General features: G+C 32.2%; 2 protein-coding genes across 3 annotated transcripts in view; both read right to left on the bottom strand.

Annotated features, from left to right (window-relative positions):
- Positions 1-263: 263 nt before the first annotated feature.
- LOC126920761 (prefoldin subunit 5) lies at positions 264-1,101 on the bottom strand. Its single transcript, XM_050731514.1, has 2 exons — positions 773-1,101; positions 264-639 (listed from the first exon to the last, which is right to left on the bottom strand). The coding sequence occupies exons 1-2, from the start codon at positions 975-977 to the stop codon at positions 371-373; spliced, it is 474 nt and encodes a 157-aa protein (XP_050587471.1). The 5' UTR covers positions 978-1,101; the 3' UTR covers positions 264-370.
- A 1,534-nt stretch (positions 1,102-2,635) lies between these two features.
- Positions 2,636-16,788, bottom strand: part of LOC126920785 (muscarinic acetylcholine receptor gar-3) — a 58,446-nt gene continuing 44,293 nt past the window's right edge. For both annotated transcript variants that reach the window (XM_050731540.1, XM_050731541.1), the window contains 3 exons: positions 12,783-12,982; positions 12,265-12,459; positions 2,636-11,757 (listed from right to left, as the gene is read on the bottom strand). In XM_050731540.1, the coding sequence (XP_050587497.1) occupies positions 9,509-11,757; positions 12,265-12,459; positions 12,783-12,982 (2,644 nt within the window). In that variant the 3' untranslated portion in view covers positions 2,636-9,508. The remainder of the gene's footprint in view (positions 11,758-12,264; positions 12,460-12,782; positions 12,983-16,788) is intronic.

The raw sequence follows: 16,788 nt of genomic DNA, 5'->3' as shown, positions 1-16,788 counted from the left end.
ATCTACTCATCTTGATCAAATATATATGCAATGTAATAGTTTATACTTTCAAATATAGAATTGTTACTTTTATTGCAATAGTGATAAAATGTTTTTACTATTTATTAGAAAGAAGCAAATAAGCATAAAACAAAATGTAGTGTCAACAAATTAATAAATAACACACATTTACAGAAAGTGAATATCACAAAGTGGTAGCTAAAATATCTTATTACTATAAAATTTAATGTTCCTTTAAAATCTCAAGTAATCATTATCATAGCTTAACAAAAGGACAGAACAATGTAATTTAATGACATTACCAATAAAAGTACAGAACAGATTAGGTAAAAACATATAATTTAAAAAAGTTGATGTTTTATAAGCGTTCTCAATCTTCCTTCGGCATTTGATTTTGAAGTTTCATTTCTATTACATCCACTGTCGCATCTCTAATTTTACTTTTCTCGAGACCCAGTTGCTGAATTTTTTCCATTTGCTCAGTAACATAAGCCACTCTCCTATCGAAGTAATCCTTTGCATCTGGCACCTTCTTCTGGGCATAATAACCAGTTCCAATATCAATTAGAACATTATTAGTATCTACCAGTTTTCCAACCACGTACATGGATCCAGTTAGTGGTACAAGAATTTCATTACCTAAAATAAATTCAATGGTATTACTAAAATGAAGCAGGTTAAGCATTCTCACATTTTCTAACCTTAAAGTACTAAATATCAAAAAGATTCTTTACACTAGAATTTACGGGATAAAATACTAATGTAACTATACCCTCCATGGATGGAGAAATCTTCTCGAGGCATGATCCTGATTCTTGAAATTTACTTTGAGCAATTTTTAATGTTTGCAACGAATCTTGGAAAACACTGAGTTCTTGGTCCAATTGTTGCTTCAATACTGTGAGTTGTTGAAGATTTAAAGTCGTTAAATCTATTTTCTGCAGATGCGGCGCCTCTGCCATCGAGATTTCTGACATTTTTAACTATTTATTATAAAAACTATGTGCAGACAAACGATTGACACACGCACTCCAGCTCTATAACCAAAAACGGTCAAACACCGGATCCAAACAGCACAGCCCAACTCATATATTACATGCATTAACATGTAGTTGCTGCAAGCGTTTACTAGATGGCGAAATCATCTGCGCGTTCTAGCGACATCTGGGTACGATAATATGGCTAAAATTATTATAATTACAGACTTGTCTGTGACACCTGTACCTCGCGTGTTCAATTTTCATTTTATCGGTTGGGTGTTCGGTTTTCATACCATTCTCTACTTTACCAATTGAACGTAAAATAACATTACTACATTAGCAGTAGTTAATATTGAAACAAAAATTTCAGTAAAATAAAAATTGTCTTAGACAGATAAAATAAATATTTAAATTTTACTCTTTTATACATGTTTTTAAAGTGACATTCCCGTAAATTGATTAAAAAATGAAATACAATTCCAACTAATTTGTCATTCATATACACAAATCATTTTCATATATATACAATAATATGCATAATGAAAGTATACAAAATGTAATCATACGTATAAAATAGTAACCACACGAAACAACACAGACTGTTGCAATATGATTACTACATTTTATGGGCTGGATATAATTCATTCTATCATTTTATCTTAATATTCATTTCATCCATTTCAAAATAATTTTTGTCTCAAACAAATTTTATATATTTTTTCGCCCTTTCATTGTATTTTAAAATTCATAATAAGAAGAGAACATCTTTCTTCGATAGCGAAAATCTGCCATTTCTATTTTGTATGTAATTCATGTTCTCCTCGTCACCTAGTTTCCGAAGTAGAGACCCGTAATACGAAAAGAAATGGCCAGACTTTTTATTACAATGAAAGCATCATATTACTTTTCTTTAGCACTTTGGATCTTTAATTTCCGCGCTGAAACCTACTTTAAGTGGAATACCGATATCTTCACCGAAAAAAAGTCTACAAGTCATGGATGTATCACGAGTATGTGAGTGAAATAGCAAACGAACTGCGGAAGAAAGGACTACGACTTAACGTATCTTCTCTATGGTTTGATATTAATATTATTCCAATTCGATATAATGAATTTGCAAATCTATTCCAATTGAATGCTAATAATGAACTTACTATTCATTTATTTAATAGAGAAAATTGAAGACAGTATATTTACTGGTACATATACTTTATATTCAAAACGAAATTATGTAATGAAAATAAGGGATCTTATTAAAGGTTTAACATATTTTTATTATCGTAGCTATTTACATGCCGATTTAATGATAAATACGTGTTTTTTTTAGTTTTTACTATTTAGTGAATTCTCCTTATTATATATAAAATACGAAAAGTATATCTATTTAATAAAATTACCATTCTACTATGATATTAAATAAACAAGGAGAAACGTGTTATTGAAATAACATTGTCTTCGTTGTTCATAAATGAAAAATTCTTGGATATTGTATTTATTATTGCTTAAATAAATTACCTTTTATTACTCGAATGTAGTCATCGTTTAAAACGAATCTTCATTTTTTTTTTCAAAACATTAGAGCTGCTAAAATATTACGAATGATTAACGGTGCTGAAGGTTATTAATGCTATGCACAATAGATTTTTACAATCATATCACATTATTCACTTTATTGTAGCTGCTTCTGCATATGTTATGTATATATATTTTTTATTTAGTTTTAATAACTAGATACATTATCATCCATCATAATTGATATTGTACATCGGTACAGCTGCGTGCACAATGCATTATAAATAATTAAAAAGAAATAATTGCTATCTAATTATAACTATGTCACTGTACTCTTGTAACTACGTTATTTATATGGTTATGATTGAGCTGCCAATGTCGAGCTTTTCTCCACTATACCAGTAATCAATTGTGTATCTTGAGAAGTATTAAACCACGTATGTACAGGGTGCATCTGAAGGTAAATCGAAGATGTGGAATAATTCTTTTCGTAATAAGATTGTAAAATGATATAAAACATTTTATGTCTTCTCTCATATTTTATTGTAAGATTTTTCGTACATCCAGGAATTTTCTTTCGAAGATTGTCCTGAAAGAGAATTATTCTTTCTTTCAAAACTAAAGTTATCCTTTTATCTAAAGCACAAGCTATTACACGTCCCCCTTTCAAATTTATTCCATAACTTTCTTCATTTTTCATTTAATATACTATGTATCATAATTTTTATTGCACCGTGTACATAAATGCCATAAATGCCACTCTGGCAAAGTTTCTTCTTTAAAATAAGTAGAATGTAACTTTTGTTAAGAATCCAGCATATAAACATGCGTCATATACATTACAGCGTTTGAAAGCGCAGCTGTGCGATGTTAACAATTTTACTGCGCTAGTACAGATTTGATATAGATGCGTCCGTTTTCGTTTTGCGTCCTATTTCATTATACAACATATATTCACACACTTTATTACACTGTTGACTGTCGCTAATAAGAACAGTTTCTCTACGGCGATTACACAACTATTTTTTCCTCTATAGAACTACTTTCAGACACGTGACATTTAAGCACTTCTATTCATATTTAATGACGATTGTAATAACAATTATTTTGTTTATTGGACTTGCTTTCCGTGTATTAATAAAACAGCGAGGTTTTGGAAAAGTCTGTTTTTTAACGCTTTCAAGATACATTCACATTTGACAGATATTTTTTGCAATACTTTTCAAAATGAATTGTATAGTATATTAAATTGTACGTTATACGAGTTTGTCAACTTAATTTCTACAAGAGACGATAAGTATCATATTGTATTAGAACATAATATAATTTTTTATAGAGCAACATTTAACGTTAAATATTACAATTATTATAAACCGTATTACTTAGAAGCAATAGATTAAGATCGAAGATGTCAAATGCAAATATATCTTAACTTATACGGTTGACATTAGTGATTGACGAAGTACAAGGAGTTTTTAATATTTTCAATTCTAATCTTATTGTACGTATTGTACATATAGCTTGCGATATTGTATTTGTGATAAAATTAGATTATTTGCTCTATATTTTTCCTTAATTAACCCTTAAAAGCTAATTGTTCTAAACTTTTAATGCAATTATATATTTTGTAGATATGCTTTTTCTTTACTTAAAAAATTGTTATCATATTCACAATCAAAGAGAGAACATTTTAACGAAGATAATCAAAATTTAATATATTTTGTATGTATTGTTAGCTCTTAAGGGTTGTTGAAGTTCAGATTGTCGAGCGAGAGCGCGCATAGTATTGTCTAGAATTTAATTACAACGAAATGTTTTTTCATTGATCCCATGATAGACAAGGATGTCCATGAAAGCACATTATATTTCCTTCTGTCTTGTAGCAGATCAGTTTTCTATTTTTACTAGAAATCGAAGAGAAATGAATTTAATTTTCAAGAGCGAATTTAAATATCTTTCTCTCCTAAAAAATGAGTATCATAAATAAAGTAATTTTTTAACGAAGTAATAGTAAGAAGCATTTACGTGTTTGTTATCAATCAATTTTGGATTAAAAGAATGTAATATTTCATCAATTTCTTTTTATCATATATATATATTGGTATAAAGTGCTTATCAAGCAATAGCTCGTTAATTTTTTTGTACGTTTTTGATAAATTTATAGTTTCTATAAATAATTCTAGAACAAAAATGTATAAGATCTATGTACACTAAAAATCTCATTTATAATAGTTGAGTATAACTGTTTGTATTAATTTTAACAGAATAAGTAATAAATTATCTTAGGTAATTTATTATAAATAGGTAATTTTCACAATATAGTCAGTCAATGGTTGCAAGTCAATAAATTATCAGTTACGGAAAAAATAACTTAAATTACTTAAATTTACTTAAAAATACTATAGAAGAGCTAAGTGATTAATTGATTAATAGATAACTTTAATAGTGAATGACAGAAGCAACAAGATTTTCTCAATTTATTAAAAGAAAGTAATTATATATATATATGTGTATGTATATCGTGTCAAAAAATTCTATATAACATACAAATTTTAACGTTACAGAAACTTCTTCGGCGCAAAATCAATCGTATATAAAACCTAATGACGCAAAGCAACATGTATCTTATAAAATATCAGTACATATATTTCATAGCGAATCAAAAACCGATCCGCAGCATGACTCTCATATTTGTGTTTTTGTATATTGTTTTGAGGTAGGAAGAGTGAAATTCATCAGGAGACACCACGAACCATTTCTAATAGTCAGAAACACGACGAGCACTTATACCCAGAAACGAACGTTTTAATTGATTTTCGATCTCTGTTAATTGAGACGAAACGTGGAGACTTTTTTTCCTTTCTACGGCTCGTACCTAACGTCTTATAGCTCATTATCGTCTCCTTCTTTTTTTTTTTTTTTTTTCTCGTCCTTAATGACTCTGCTTCATTGGTAGGCATTAATGAAGAATACTACGGCGATGAAAGCTTCGGCACACAGAAAGAAATTGCAGAGCGCAGGATATTTACTTTCTCCACGACGATCGTCTACTTATCATCTAGGCTTCTCATGCTTATTTTCTTCTTATTCGTTCAAACATTAACTTTAATCTTCTCTAATGCTATTACGCTTAATCTCTATGTATCTTTATGTCCTATTGATTATGCTACCTTTATGCATTCACGCTACGCTTATGTAGCTCGCAAGCGATCATTATTTGTTTTCCTCTTTTATTTTGCGTGTAACTTGACACAGAAATTGTTAGAATATTAAGAAGAACATCATTGCTGGAACGCCAGCTGTGTGGAAGCGAGTATGTTAATTATTCTGCATGTACACAAACATCGAACTTTCTCGTAATAGTCATTCTGTGCAAAAGTCTTAAATGATTTACATGTTCTCGTTCCTCTTTTACATACTGACAATTTGAACATAGAAATATGAAATTTGAGTGACTCCTGTCTTCGTTCTAGCTTAGAATCATTAATTATTTGAGTCAAGTATCTCCTGTCATTGTGCTTCGTTAGTTGACAATGTCCTAGTGAAACATTTTTAATATACTCAATGGAAATTCTATGTTATTCTGCCTGAATGGCTTGCTCATTCCAACCGATTACGACAAAAAGTAATAAAACAGAAAGCTGTGTGCTTTCATTGCACGTTCAATCAATCAAGTTGTTTCAAGTTAAACAACTGCAGCTTGATAATTCTGATGTTCCAAGAAGTTAATAATGAAATGTTTGAGCCCTGTACATTATGAGAATAATTATTGAAAAGATGTAAAACTTCAATTTTACATCTCATATGTTCAAAAACATATTAACATAATATAAATGAGATTATGAACACATTAATCAATTTAGCAGGCCGACAAAGAAATGCAATCAACCATTTGTTCTGAAATTATTCTCGATCAGCTCTGTCGAGTGTCCTTAATTACAAAATAATCTATCTCGATTACCATAACATAAAATACATTTGTTCGTGTAAACGTATGAATACATTTTGTTTAATAAACTTATGAATATACATTTTATTTTCACCATGAACATCTAACACTTTTGCACGGTATTACACATTCTCATTTTAGAAGGTCGATTTTCGATCTATTGTGTTATTCGTGTTATACACTAACCATGTACTTTGAGTTTCTGAAAAAATTGACATTTTAACAAGCATATCCTATTCACTCTCATCTTCTTTTGCCATCTAGAAACTTCTATTTAGATATTTTTAATATAATGTATTGATGTACTTCAAGGAAAGGAAGATGATATAACACGTTTTCTGGCTTATTGTTAATATCATATATATTGTACGTACATATGTATTGTGTATAGTATTCGACTGGACATTTTAGTAACTTGCTCCATGCCTTCTCTTCTTTTTTCCAAACATAGTTTCCTCCAGACGTGTATTTTGTTATATAACAGAATTCCAAAGGGATTAGGATGAAAAATAACAGATTCATCAGGTATCACAGCCCTAACTAGATGAAATAAATAATTGCAGATATGAAAAAGAAATAGAACGACCGTTGCTATTGGCAGTGAATTTCGAGAAATGTAAAAGATATTAATGTAGTTAAGAACAAATTGGTATTATAAAATGCAATAAATATGAGTTAAAAAGATATGAAACTAAATATGTAATAGGAAATTTTGATAATTGCATGTTCTTCCTATTTTTCTTATTATTTATCAGAATGTGATATATGTAGTTAGAAAATCGCGTGTTTTCATTTCGCGTTTACACGAAATCGAGTTCGTATCATTTCTAACAAGGGTTACAATAATTACATTAGCCGCCGTACAATCATTTAAAATATAAAGTGACTCACGTTTGTATTCTTGTTTCGATCACGTTTAACGTTCACGAAACACGAAAATTATACATTTACGAGCAAATTGTAGTTTACGTAAATTACCGTGCAAGATAATTGCATGCTTACACTTTCGTAAAAAAGGTACAAACGCTTGAAAATGATTAAATCATGGGAAATATAAATATTGCCTGTTTTTCATTTGCTTAATACAATATTGCGTAAAAGCTATTATAAAAGTAAGTTTCACAACGTACATTTCACGAAGAACAGCGAAAAATATCAATCTGACGTTCTTTTTTACGTTGTTAACGTTTGAATTTTCTTTTCCTCTTTTATATAAGGAAATAATTCCATTCGGTGATAATCGTGATAACTTTATGTAAAATTTATGTCGTACTGTCTAGACGTTATTTAAAAATATATTCCTCTTAAAGCATGATATCTGGAAAGGAATTTGGATTTAATGTTTTTGTCTTTATTTAATTAGTGATTGTATCAGAAAGCTCGATTAACAGTATCAAAGTTGTACATCGTTAATGGATTAGTCTCATGAGACCAATTTCACCTGTTTCTCAAGTTTCATTAATATAGCTTTTTTTTAAATAGAAAGCATACTCAGTCAAAACAGTAACGAAACGTTTTATAAAATTCCGATTTTTTCTGAAATTTACACAGGTAGAGCATCTCAATATTTTCTATGACGAAAAAAATAAATAATTAGCATTTGAGAATAGAAGAAGATCAATAAAATGTAAAATGTATGCGCCTATTATGATTAAGTGAATATTCCTCGTAACGTTTATATAAGTATATGCTGTGATGGTTACGTCGATTTATACAAACTGCGTCGCTTATTACGATTAGTGTTTTACGAATGAATAAATGACATTGACATAATCATTTTTAGATTTATTTGTGAAATGTACATTACCGCTCAAAAGCCTCCGCTTTGTTCATTTTGATGAGAAGTAATTTAATTAAGAAATTAAAGTGTAATGATCTTATCTTTCGTTATAGAAATATTATTAAAGTAATTTTTTCAAAGTTTCAAGCTATTTTAATGATTAAATCTTCCGTGATCATTCTGTTACTTGAAAAGTGTAACATCCTTCTACCATTCGAAATTTTCAATTAAAATACCTACGAGAAAGTACAACAAAATATATAATTTCTAAAGAAAAGCAAAATTCCTTTTCGCATGATAGGGAATCCTCTTCGATCTATAAAATCTAAAATGAAGGTAATGTCAATGTCATCGATGAATTTCTGAAAACTTCATCCGATGAAGTCAATGCGTTTTACGTAATATTTTAAAAGGAAATGTTATCGATTAGAAATCCGTGGACGCTCGTTCGCGAGGACAGCACCAAATGTAACTGAATTCGGAGAAAGAAGGCCCGCGTAACGTCTAGGCCACCTCAAGGCAGTGCGTACATAGATAATAAAATCCTTGATTGTTTGGTACGTCTTCGAGACGAGCTATTTCCATCTGGTTCGTTGCTCGTAAAAAATATTTCTCTATCGTTGAAGATATGAAACCATAATATTCGCACGAGAGGCTCGTGCGACAATAACACCACATACAATTGGCCGCAAAAATGAATAATTAAAGCTTTTCGTCTTTGACTCGAGAACATTCATGATGCAGTGATATTTTTCTTTTTTTAAATCGATGTCTTCCTATAATCTTACTTCTTGTCCTTTTATCGAACGATTCGATCGTTCGTTAAACTAGGAGATTTACATATCTGTATTTCCTTTTTAAAGAATACTTAATCGGTGATTTATAATCTATATATATATATATATTGAAGCACTTATCGTAGCGATTATTATTGTAATACGCACAGTTACCTAAAGCTATCTAAATACGTCATTTTTCTACATGTTGCTTGTTACGCATGTTTCTGCACAAGAATTTAACAAATATTCATACATATACATTATGTACATGCTTGACTGCGATCTAAAACTACACCAACGCATCCTCTATCACTATATACATGAAGCACACGATACACGACTCGTCTGTATTTAAACTGTCTACTACGTTATTCTCCAATTTAACCATGATCATGGCGTGTAAATATAATTCGGTATTTAATCATGGAAGGCCTTCTTCTTCGTAATATTCACCTCCAAGCTACATCTTGTATCTCCTCCTCGTCTCCTTCCATCTTTATCCTTTCTTTTACGTCATGTGCAGGTCACCCTTCAATATTCTCGTGAAAGTCTTCTTAAACTGCTGGTTAGCCAAGGCGTAACAAAATGGGTTAATAGGACTGTTAGTGTAACACAGGAAGTATGAGAACATGAATAGATGTTCGTTCGTACACGGTTTGTTCGAACAGAAACCCTCCACTAGAGCCAAAATGTGGTACGGTGTCCAACAGGCGACAAACGCGCCCAGAATAAAAGATATGGTCCTAAACGCTTTTCTGGCTCTATTCTCTGTTCGAGACTTCTGTCGTCCTAATAAAGGATCCCTTCTTTGCGTCTTGGTCTTCAAACGTTTGCCAATTGTCTTCACGAAATCTTTCCTGGACCCACCTTCCTCGTTGCTTCTACAATCTTTCTTCTTTGATTGTTTCTTTGGATCCTGTTCGTTTCCTGTTGTGCCAGAGATCGTTGGAACCATGCTACCGCTAGAGGATGAATTCTGAGGAGGATTGACTTTCGTATCTAGATCCGAAAACTGATTCATCGCGTTGTTAAAATTTTCCACTGTAGGTATGCTGACAATGGTCGTTACAGGCTGTTGCTTCATGTCCTTCGCCTTTACTGTAACCTCTGTATGCACTTTGCTAACGGTTGGTGAGGTCTGAGAAGCAGCGTTCGATTTCTGAGTGATGAATACACGAGGAGGATGCGTCTGACTGGATGCATTAGACATCACCGGTAGAGGCTGACTTTGTTTATTTTGAACCGATTGTTGGTTGTTGACTTGTTGCGCCGTAGCTCTGATTAGAGCAGCTTGTAACAAACTCGTATTCGGCGTTGCAGACACGTTTCCTAGAATTGGAGATGACGGTGCACTCGATAGAGGATTCGCTAAGCTGTACGACAAAGAAGACGATGGACTTTCGTAAGAAGGACTTGGTAAAATTACCGAACTCTCGTCCATGTATCTCAAGTCTCCGCCATCCAAGCCAGTCAAAATGTCGTAAGTACCAATACCATGAGAAGACACAACGAGTGACTTAGGTCTGTCAGATAACGAAGTAGAAGGACTGTCAGAGACTTGTGGACTACTCTGAAATTGCGTAGGCGGTGGTATAATATTTTGTTGGCTGCTGCTAATAGACCGAGTAGGATGAGTGGGTGGTGATGTTTCAGCGGAGGTCAAGGGTTGTTGCTGATTGTGACCATCACAGTGAGATTGTTCAGGTGTCAACGTCTGACTACTCGATTTGTCAGGATCTAGCACGTTGTCTGTATCTAAGAGACTCAATTCTTGGATCTTTGGCAATGTCTGAGCTTTTTGTGTCGTTGTACCTATATCGCACGTCGAGTTCATCGAAAGAAATTTTTTCGACTGCATGTTTATGTCAATCTTTGCGGGTACGATTCCATTTAAGTGGCCATTAGTCGAGAAAACTGGAAGAGCGCCAGATTGAACAACTAGTCCAGCTAGAGAGGATCGTTTTCTGATGCTACTGAGCTGTTGAGCCGGACCCATAGTACTCTCTTCGTCGGAATCAAATGCTGGACTACTAGATCTTTCTGATTTTTCTGTCTCTGTGGGAACGGTGCTTCCATACGCTTGCTTTTCAGTCGAATCGGTTGCACCAGTTCCAGAAGTTTTTGAGGAAGATTTCTGCCCTGAACCATCTCCACCTGTTCCTTCTTCAACCGATGCACTCAATTTTGGCTTATCCTGACTCAAAAGAGTACTCTGTGTCTTCGATATTCCTATTCCTGCTGCACGACCTGCCATGCTAGACATTGCACCGGCACTTAAGGCAACCATGGATTGCATCTTCCGCTGTTTTGCCTCGCTCTTCTTCTGCATGTCGTAAGCTGTCTTGTATATACCACCGTAAAGAATAAATAGAACCACGAGTGTCGTCCAATAATAGCCAATGATAAGAGCAGTGTTAAAAACTGGATCTTTGAGAAATTGAACAGTGCACTGGCCAGGATCTAAGTCTCTATAGCCGATAAAATGCTCCCAACCAAAAATGCTGATAAAGAAGAGCAAGGCTGGGATAATCCAAGTAATGGTAACCATCCAGATTACGCGATTTTTCGTGCGCCAGCTGCGATATCGTGCCGCTATTTTCACTGAACAAAATCGATCAATCGTAATCAGTAATACTGTGTACTGGGATACCAGGCATACCGTGTAATCTACGGACAGCCATAAATCGCAAAGCAAGGGCCCAAGATTCCAATATCCCATCAGAACGTAGACCGTGTAGAATGGCATGGAGACGGTGCCTGTTTAACAATTGTGTCACGATTAGATCAATTCAACATAGAAGGTATCACATTGCATGTAAATTATTCTAACAAAATTCTATGATTGCAAGCTTGGTATGTACTGAAATCCTAAGGCGAAATATAAATATTTTAAAGCGTTATTTCTAAAATAGCAAGGAGGAAATAGAGGAAATGGAAAGAAATAACCCAGTACGTAATTTCACTGAAGTATAACGTGTAATGAAATGTAATAAAATACAAGTTGTAATTGTACTGTAATACATAATATTCATATATACTAATAATTTTAATTTAGTAATAACTTAACTATCTAATGATTCATAAACAATTTTCGTTTACTCTACATATATAAGTGCAGAATATTTGTATCAATATGACCAACGCTTCTAATAAATAAAGTGTAATTATATTTTGTTACCTTTTCAAGGCAATATCATTTACAAAAATAAGGATAATTTACCTATAGTTGTACGACAAAAAAATATAAAAAACAGGAATACTTACCAATAAGCATATCAGTGGCTGCTAATGAGGCAATGAAGTAGTTGCTCGGTTGTCTGATTGTCCTATCTACGATAAATGCCAGAAGGACGAGAATGTTACCGCCGACAGTTAACAGTATGCATAATGCGAGGGAGAAAGCAATCAGTATCGTCTGCCAGAGTTCGAAGGGCGGTAGAACAGGCGCAAAAGGCTCCGCTGTTTAATATATAGAATGTTTTTTCAGTAAAAAAGCGCTTCTCATTTCTATTCAATTATAAATAAAAAGAAGTATTAGTATTGGGTCCCTGCATGCTGTTATGTTTTAATCTTGTCACTATTTTATTCATTAAGTTGGAATCATCATTAATTAATTTTTTACCAAAGTTGATTTTGAAAGAACAAGTATATATATTATATATCATTAGAATTGTTTGTTAAAATTATTCATGACAACGTCTTAATGATAAAAAGCAATTTCGAGTAAATGTGACTCACTAAGTATGAGTAATGGCATCGAGAAAAATTTAATTGTGTGTTACCAGTTGATGAGGTTGTTGCATTTCCTGTTATCGTTCCGTTGGTAATATTTGACGGAAACCAGTCTGACAGAAGTTCTACATATTCCCCACTGCTCCAGCGCGGATCATCCGGGTCAGGCCAGCTTCCATTTAGCTGCGAGCATTCCGTCAAAATCTGATTGTACATGCGACAAAGACGTTCCCGTTGCCTCTCCCGTTTCCTAAAAATTGTATTACGAATATTAGAGTATTCGTATTTAGACAAAATACTGAAGAAAAACACATTAAGGATATTTTCATCAGAAATTTTTATTTTTAAAAAAGGCAAAGTTAAACTAATTGCTATTTTCTATTTGAAAAATTACATTTATTGTTATTTGATTTTAAACGTGTTCTCTGTTGCATAACAAAGTAATATTTTAGCTTGAAGAATTTAATTTTGGGGTAGATCAAAGTAAGTTGAGGCAGAAATTATTTAGACATTGGATGCGCATAGTTATTTTAGAACTTGCTGAAAATTTTAGTATGATAGATTATATATGTTGGAACATGCGCATTAGCGGAAGTTATTTAATTGCTTCAATTTCCTCTTGTTGATTCTTGGAGTCTTCTAGAGACGTTATATGAAACTTTATACTCTGAATTAGTTTGACTTCATATCGCGTCGTTTGAAGATAAGCTGAGTTCGTTTCCTTAATTCTTTACATAGGTAGTATATACTTTACTTATCTATATAGTTTTTGTTAATCAGAATATAACGATGATGACATCATACAAAGACAATTATTATATAAAATGCGCTGTATACTAAGATTTCATCATTTATACCGTACTGAACCTTTTAAAATTTTCGCTTCTGATACACAATTACATCTATTAATATTCAGACACTCTTTAAAATAGTATAACCTTCTTAAAATTAAAACAAACGTCTTCAAATTTTTTTATTGTTTTTATCTTTTTTTTTGAGAAGTTAGAAGAATTAGTTTGGTAGATGACGTGTAAAAAAAATTTGGGAAAAGTTGCAATTAGTGGAAATCGCGAAGAAAAACGTAAAAGTAAAAGTTTTCTACAAGCTTTTTTTATCTAGGCCTATAATGACAATTTAAACAACACATTTTGAGAATTTACGCCAGTTACATATATACGTACTGCTATGAGCGACAAACGGTGATAAATGGTGAAAATCGTGAAAAATGTGAATAAATGTAAAGACCCTTTTACGATCTTCGTCCTTCGACGCCTGTCGCTTCTGCATCAATCGATTTTGATGAAATTTTCAGCATATACACAACTGACATAAACCTTTAAAATATATTGTTTGAATTTCCATTGCAAGCATAGATATAAAGCATAGATAGACTCCTTTCGCCTGATTTATCAATCACACAGTAAAAACGTGAAAAAATGTAATTAATATTAGAACTATCGACAGCAGTATGGAACTTGTACCAGGAAAATAAAACTGAAAAGTATAGGAAAGAAATACACGGCGCAAGGGACAGGACAAACTTTCATCCCCATATTTGACAAAAAGATCATTCAAACTTAAAAATGTATAGTCGCGAGTTTATGAAATTTCTACGAGAAATTGTTAAGATTATTTGATCAATTTTGATCGATCTAGTAAATTCTAGCGTTGACAGCCGTCATTAATAACATATATAATATCGATCATCTCAAAGTTTACTTCCTTATCTTGAAGAAAATTATTATTCCAAAACTATTATTCTGTGTTCATTTTCAAACAGAATATTAACAATATCTGTTCTAGATATAAGCTAGTGATTCAGGAATGTATTGGCAAAATCGTAGTGTGTCACGATTTGCTACAAAAGGCATTAGGAGGTATCATCGAATCGTAAGGGCGTTACTTCTTTAGTAATGTTCGTTAGCATCGAAGAAAATGTGACAGCGATATTTCCTGATTTTAGCTAGTGACATGCACATGCCTCTTGCTCTCTATGAAACATTGCTGCAGTGGCAACACGAGAAGCAAGTCAAAGGCTGAATACACCGGGCACACAATGAGCTTGAAATAAGCATGAATGGAACCACATCCATTCCTCTCTCGCAGGTCCCTGTCGCCGCTAGGCAAGAAACGATGGGCTGCGCCTTAAAGAGAGTGACTCGTTTTTAAATAATTTAGCCAGTCGATCGTAACTTTTCCGGGTTAAACATACCTCTGCCTCTTACATTTTCTAGCTTCACGTTTATGAAAGATCTGATTAACGTCATTCATTCATGAGTTTAGCTTACAAAATATTCACTGCTTTTTCATACAGTTTTGTATAGGTTTTTTTAATAAAATTAAAACCATCCAAAATTAAAATTAAAATGTGGGTTAAGTGATATACTTGTAATTTAGAACCCACTGTAAATGGCTTATATACACACTGCCTGCAGTAAATATCAGTTATTTTGCATTTACTGGGAGACTATAAAATTCCTACTTTGCTTAGTATTTCATATTATAAAATAAGACTTAATACTATAAGAAGTTTGTAATAAGACAATTTGGATATAAGTACAGTTAAAATCGTTTATACTGAATATCGCAGTTGATGTATTAATTCTTATAGCTGGTAGTGTATTTGTAATACCATAATTATTTCTATTATTGTTACTAGCATTGATGTAGTTAAAAAAAAAAGATATTTTATAAATTTCTTGGGATGTACTGCACACTTTTCGATAAAAAGAATCTTCTATCATATACAACTTTTTATTTTAATTACCTTCTTTAAGAAGTGCAGCAATGTATAGAAGAAGAAACTTCCATGAAAAAAATACTAAAATACCAAAATATTTTAACTTCATGTGATTGTAAATATGAGTATAATGCGATATTTAAATTTCATGAAAATGGTAATGAGGTATATGAGCCATAAACTCGCACTTCATAGAAGCGGATAATTTTTTGTAAAACTGAAAAGGATGCGTTGCTTAAAAAACAGGTATGAAGAAATTTTACGTGAATTTTTCTTATTCCTACACCTATTAAATTTTAATAAATTCTACATCAATTTTATGAATACTAAACTTTTGTTCTATTATAATTAGTATTCCTTTTAAACAAATAAAATATAATTTTACATGGAAGTTCCTTTTAAGAATGCATTTTCAGTGAAACAGTCTAGTGTATATAATATTTTTAAAATAAGAAAACCATAGATTAAGAGTAATATACTCAAGCAAACACGTTTCAAAGAATTCTTTTTATTGCTCTAATTTTCGCCAGAAACGATCCTGATAATAGTCCTTGATTATTGTTCTTCCCCTGAATAATTAAAATAGTTTTTTTGAAATTTCAGACAAGTAAATAGTTTATTTTATCTGAAAAATAGCTTATCGTATTTTGCGAATCAACAATCCCAATTCATACCAGATCCTATCAACGTTCTACTTCGTTACATTCAATATAATAACTAATTTAATGATTAATTAAATTTTTGAAATTGTAAAAATATTGATAGAAGCAAGCTTCAAATTTTACGCTTCCTTCCAGCCAGAGGTTAATTGAAGGGTTTACACGAATACAATTAACTCGAACGTCTTCGGTTTCGAATCAGATTTGCAAATCAATAAGATCGTTCTAAGATTATTAGAACAAGTTTCTGCGAACGCAGACAATGAAGCCACGCGAATAAAAGATGGGAGAGATGAGATCCATTGTTTCAATGTTCTCGAGGGTAAATACTTGTCCTCGTTATAGCAGGCTTTCTCTTCAAGTTGCACCACCGTGAAATGATTCGTAAATACTTGTCCTCGTTATGGCGACATTTCTTTTTTACGGCTCTGGTAAGTGAAATGATTTGTAAAGAGGAGCCAACTACCTGTAATTAACTATAACTTCGAGCGAACATCATACCGGCAAAGAACAAATCTTCGTATCAGTACAGTACATGTATCAGGACCTAAACATGTTAGATCAATACCCAATACCCGTGTCACATTAATTGTTATTTCACCACAAACATGCCCCAAAATTCATATTATAAACATAACTCGTAAGATTAAATACTAA

Source organism: Bombus affinis, chromosome 9, assembly GCF_024516045.1.
Source record: "Bombus affinis isolate iyBomAffi1 chromosome 9, iyBomAffi1.2, whole genome shotgun sequence".
In the NCBI taxonomy this organism is placed as follows: domain Eukaryota; kingdom Metazoa; phylum Arthropoda; class Insecta; order Hymenoptera; family Apidae; genus Bombus; species Bombus affinis.
The sequence above is the reverse complement of the archived record's forward strand: the minus strand, read 5'-3'. Positions and strand labels throughout refer to the sequence as shown.

Coding starts and splice junctions, on each gene's coding strand:
- LOC126920761 (XM_050731514.1), bottom strand. CDS start 977: ATGTCAGAAATCTCGATGGCAGAGGCGCCGCATCTGCAGAAAATAGAT. Junction 640..772: donor GATTTCTCCATCCATGGAGG/GTATAGTTACAT, acceptor AATTTATTTTAG/GTAATGAAATTCTTGTACCA.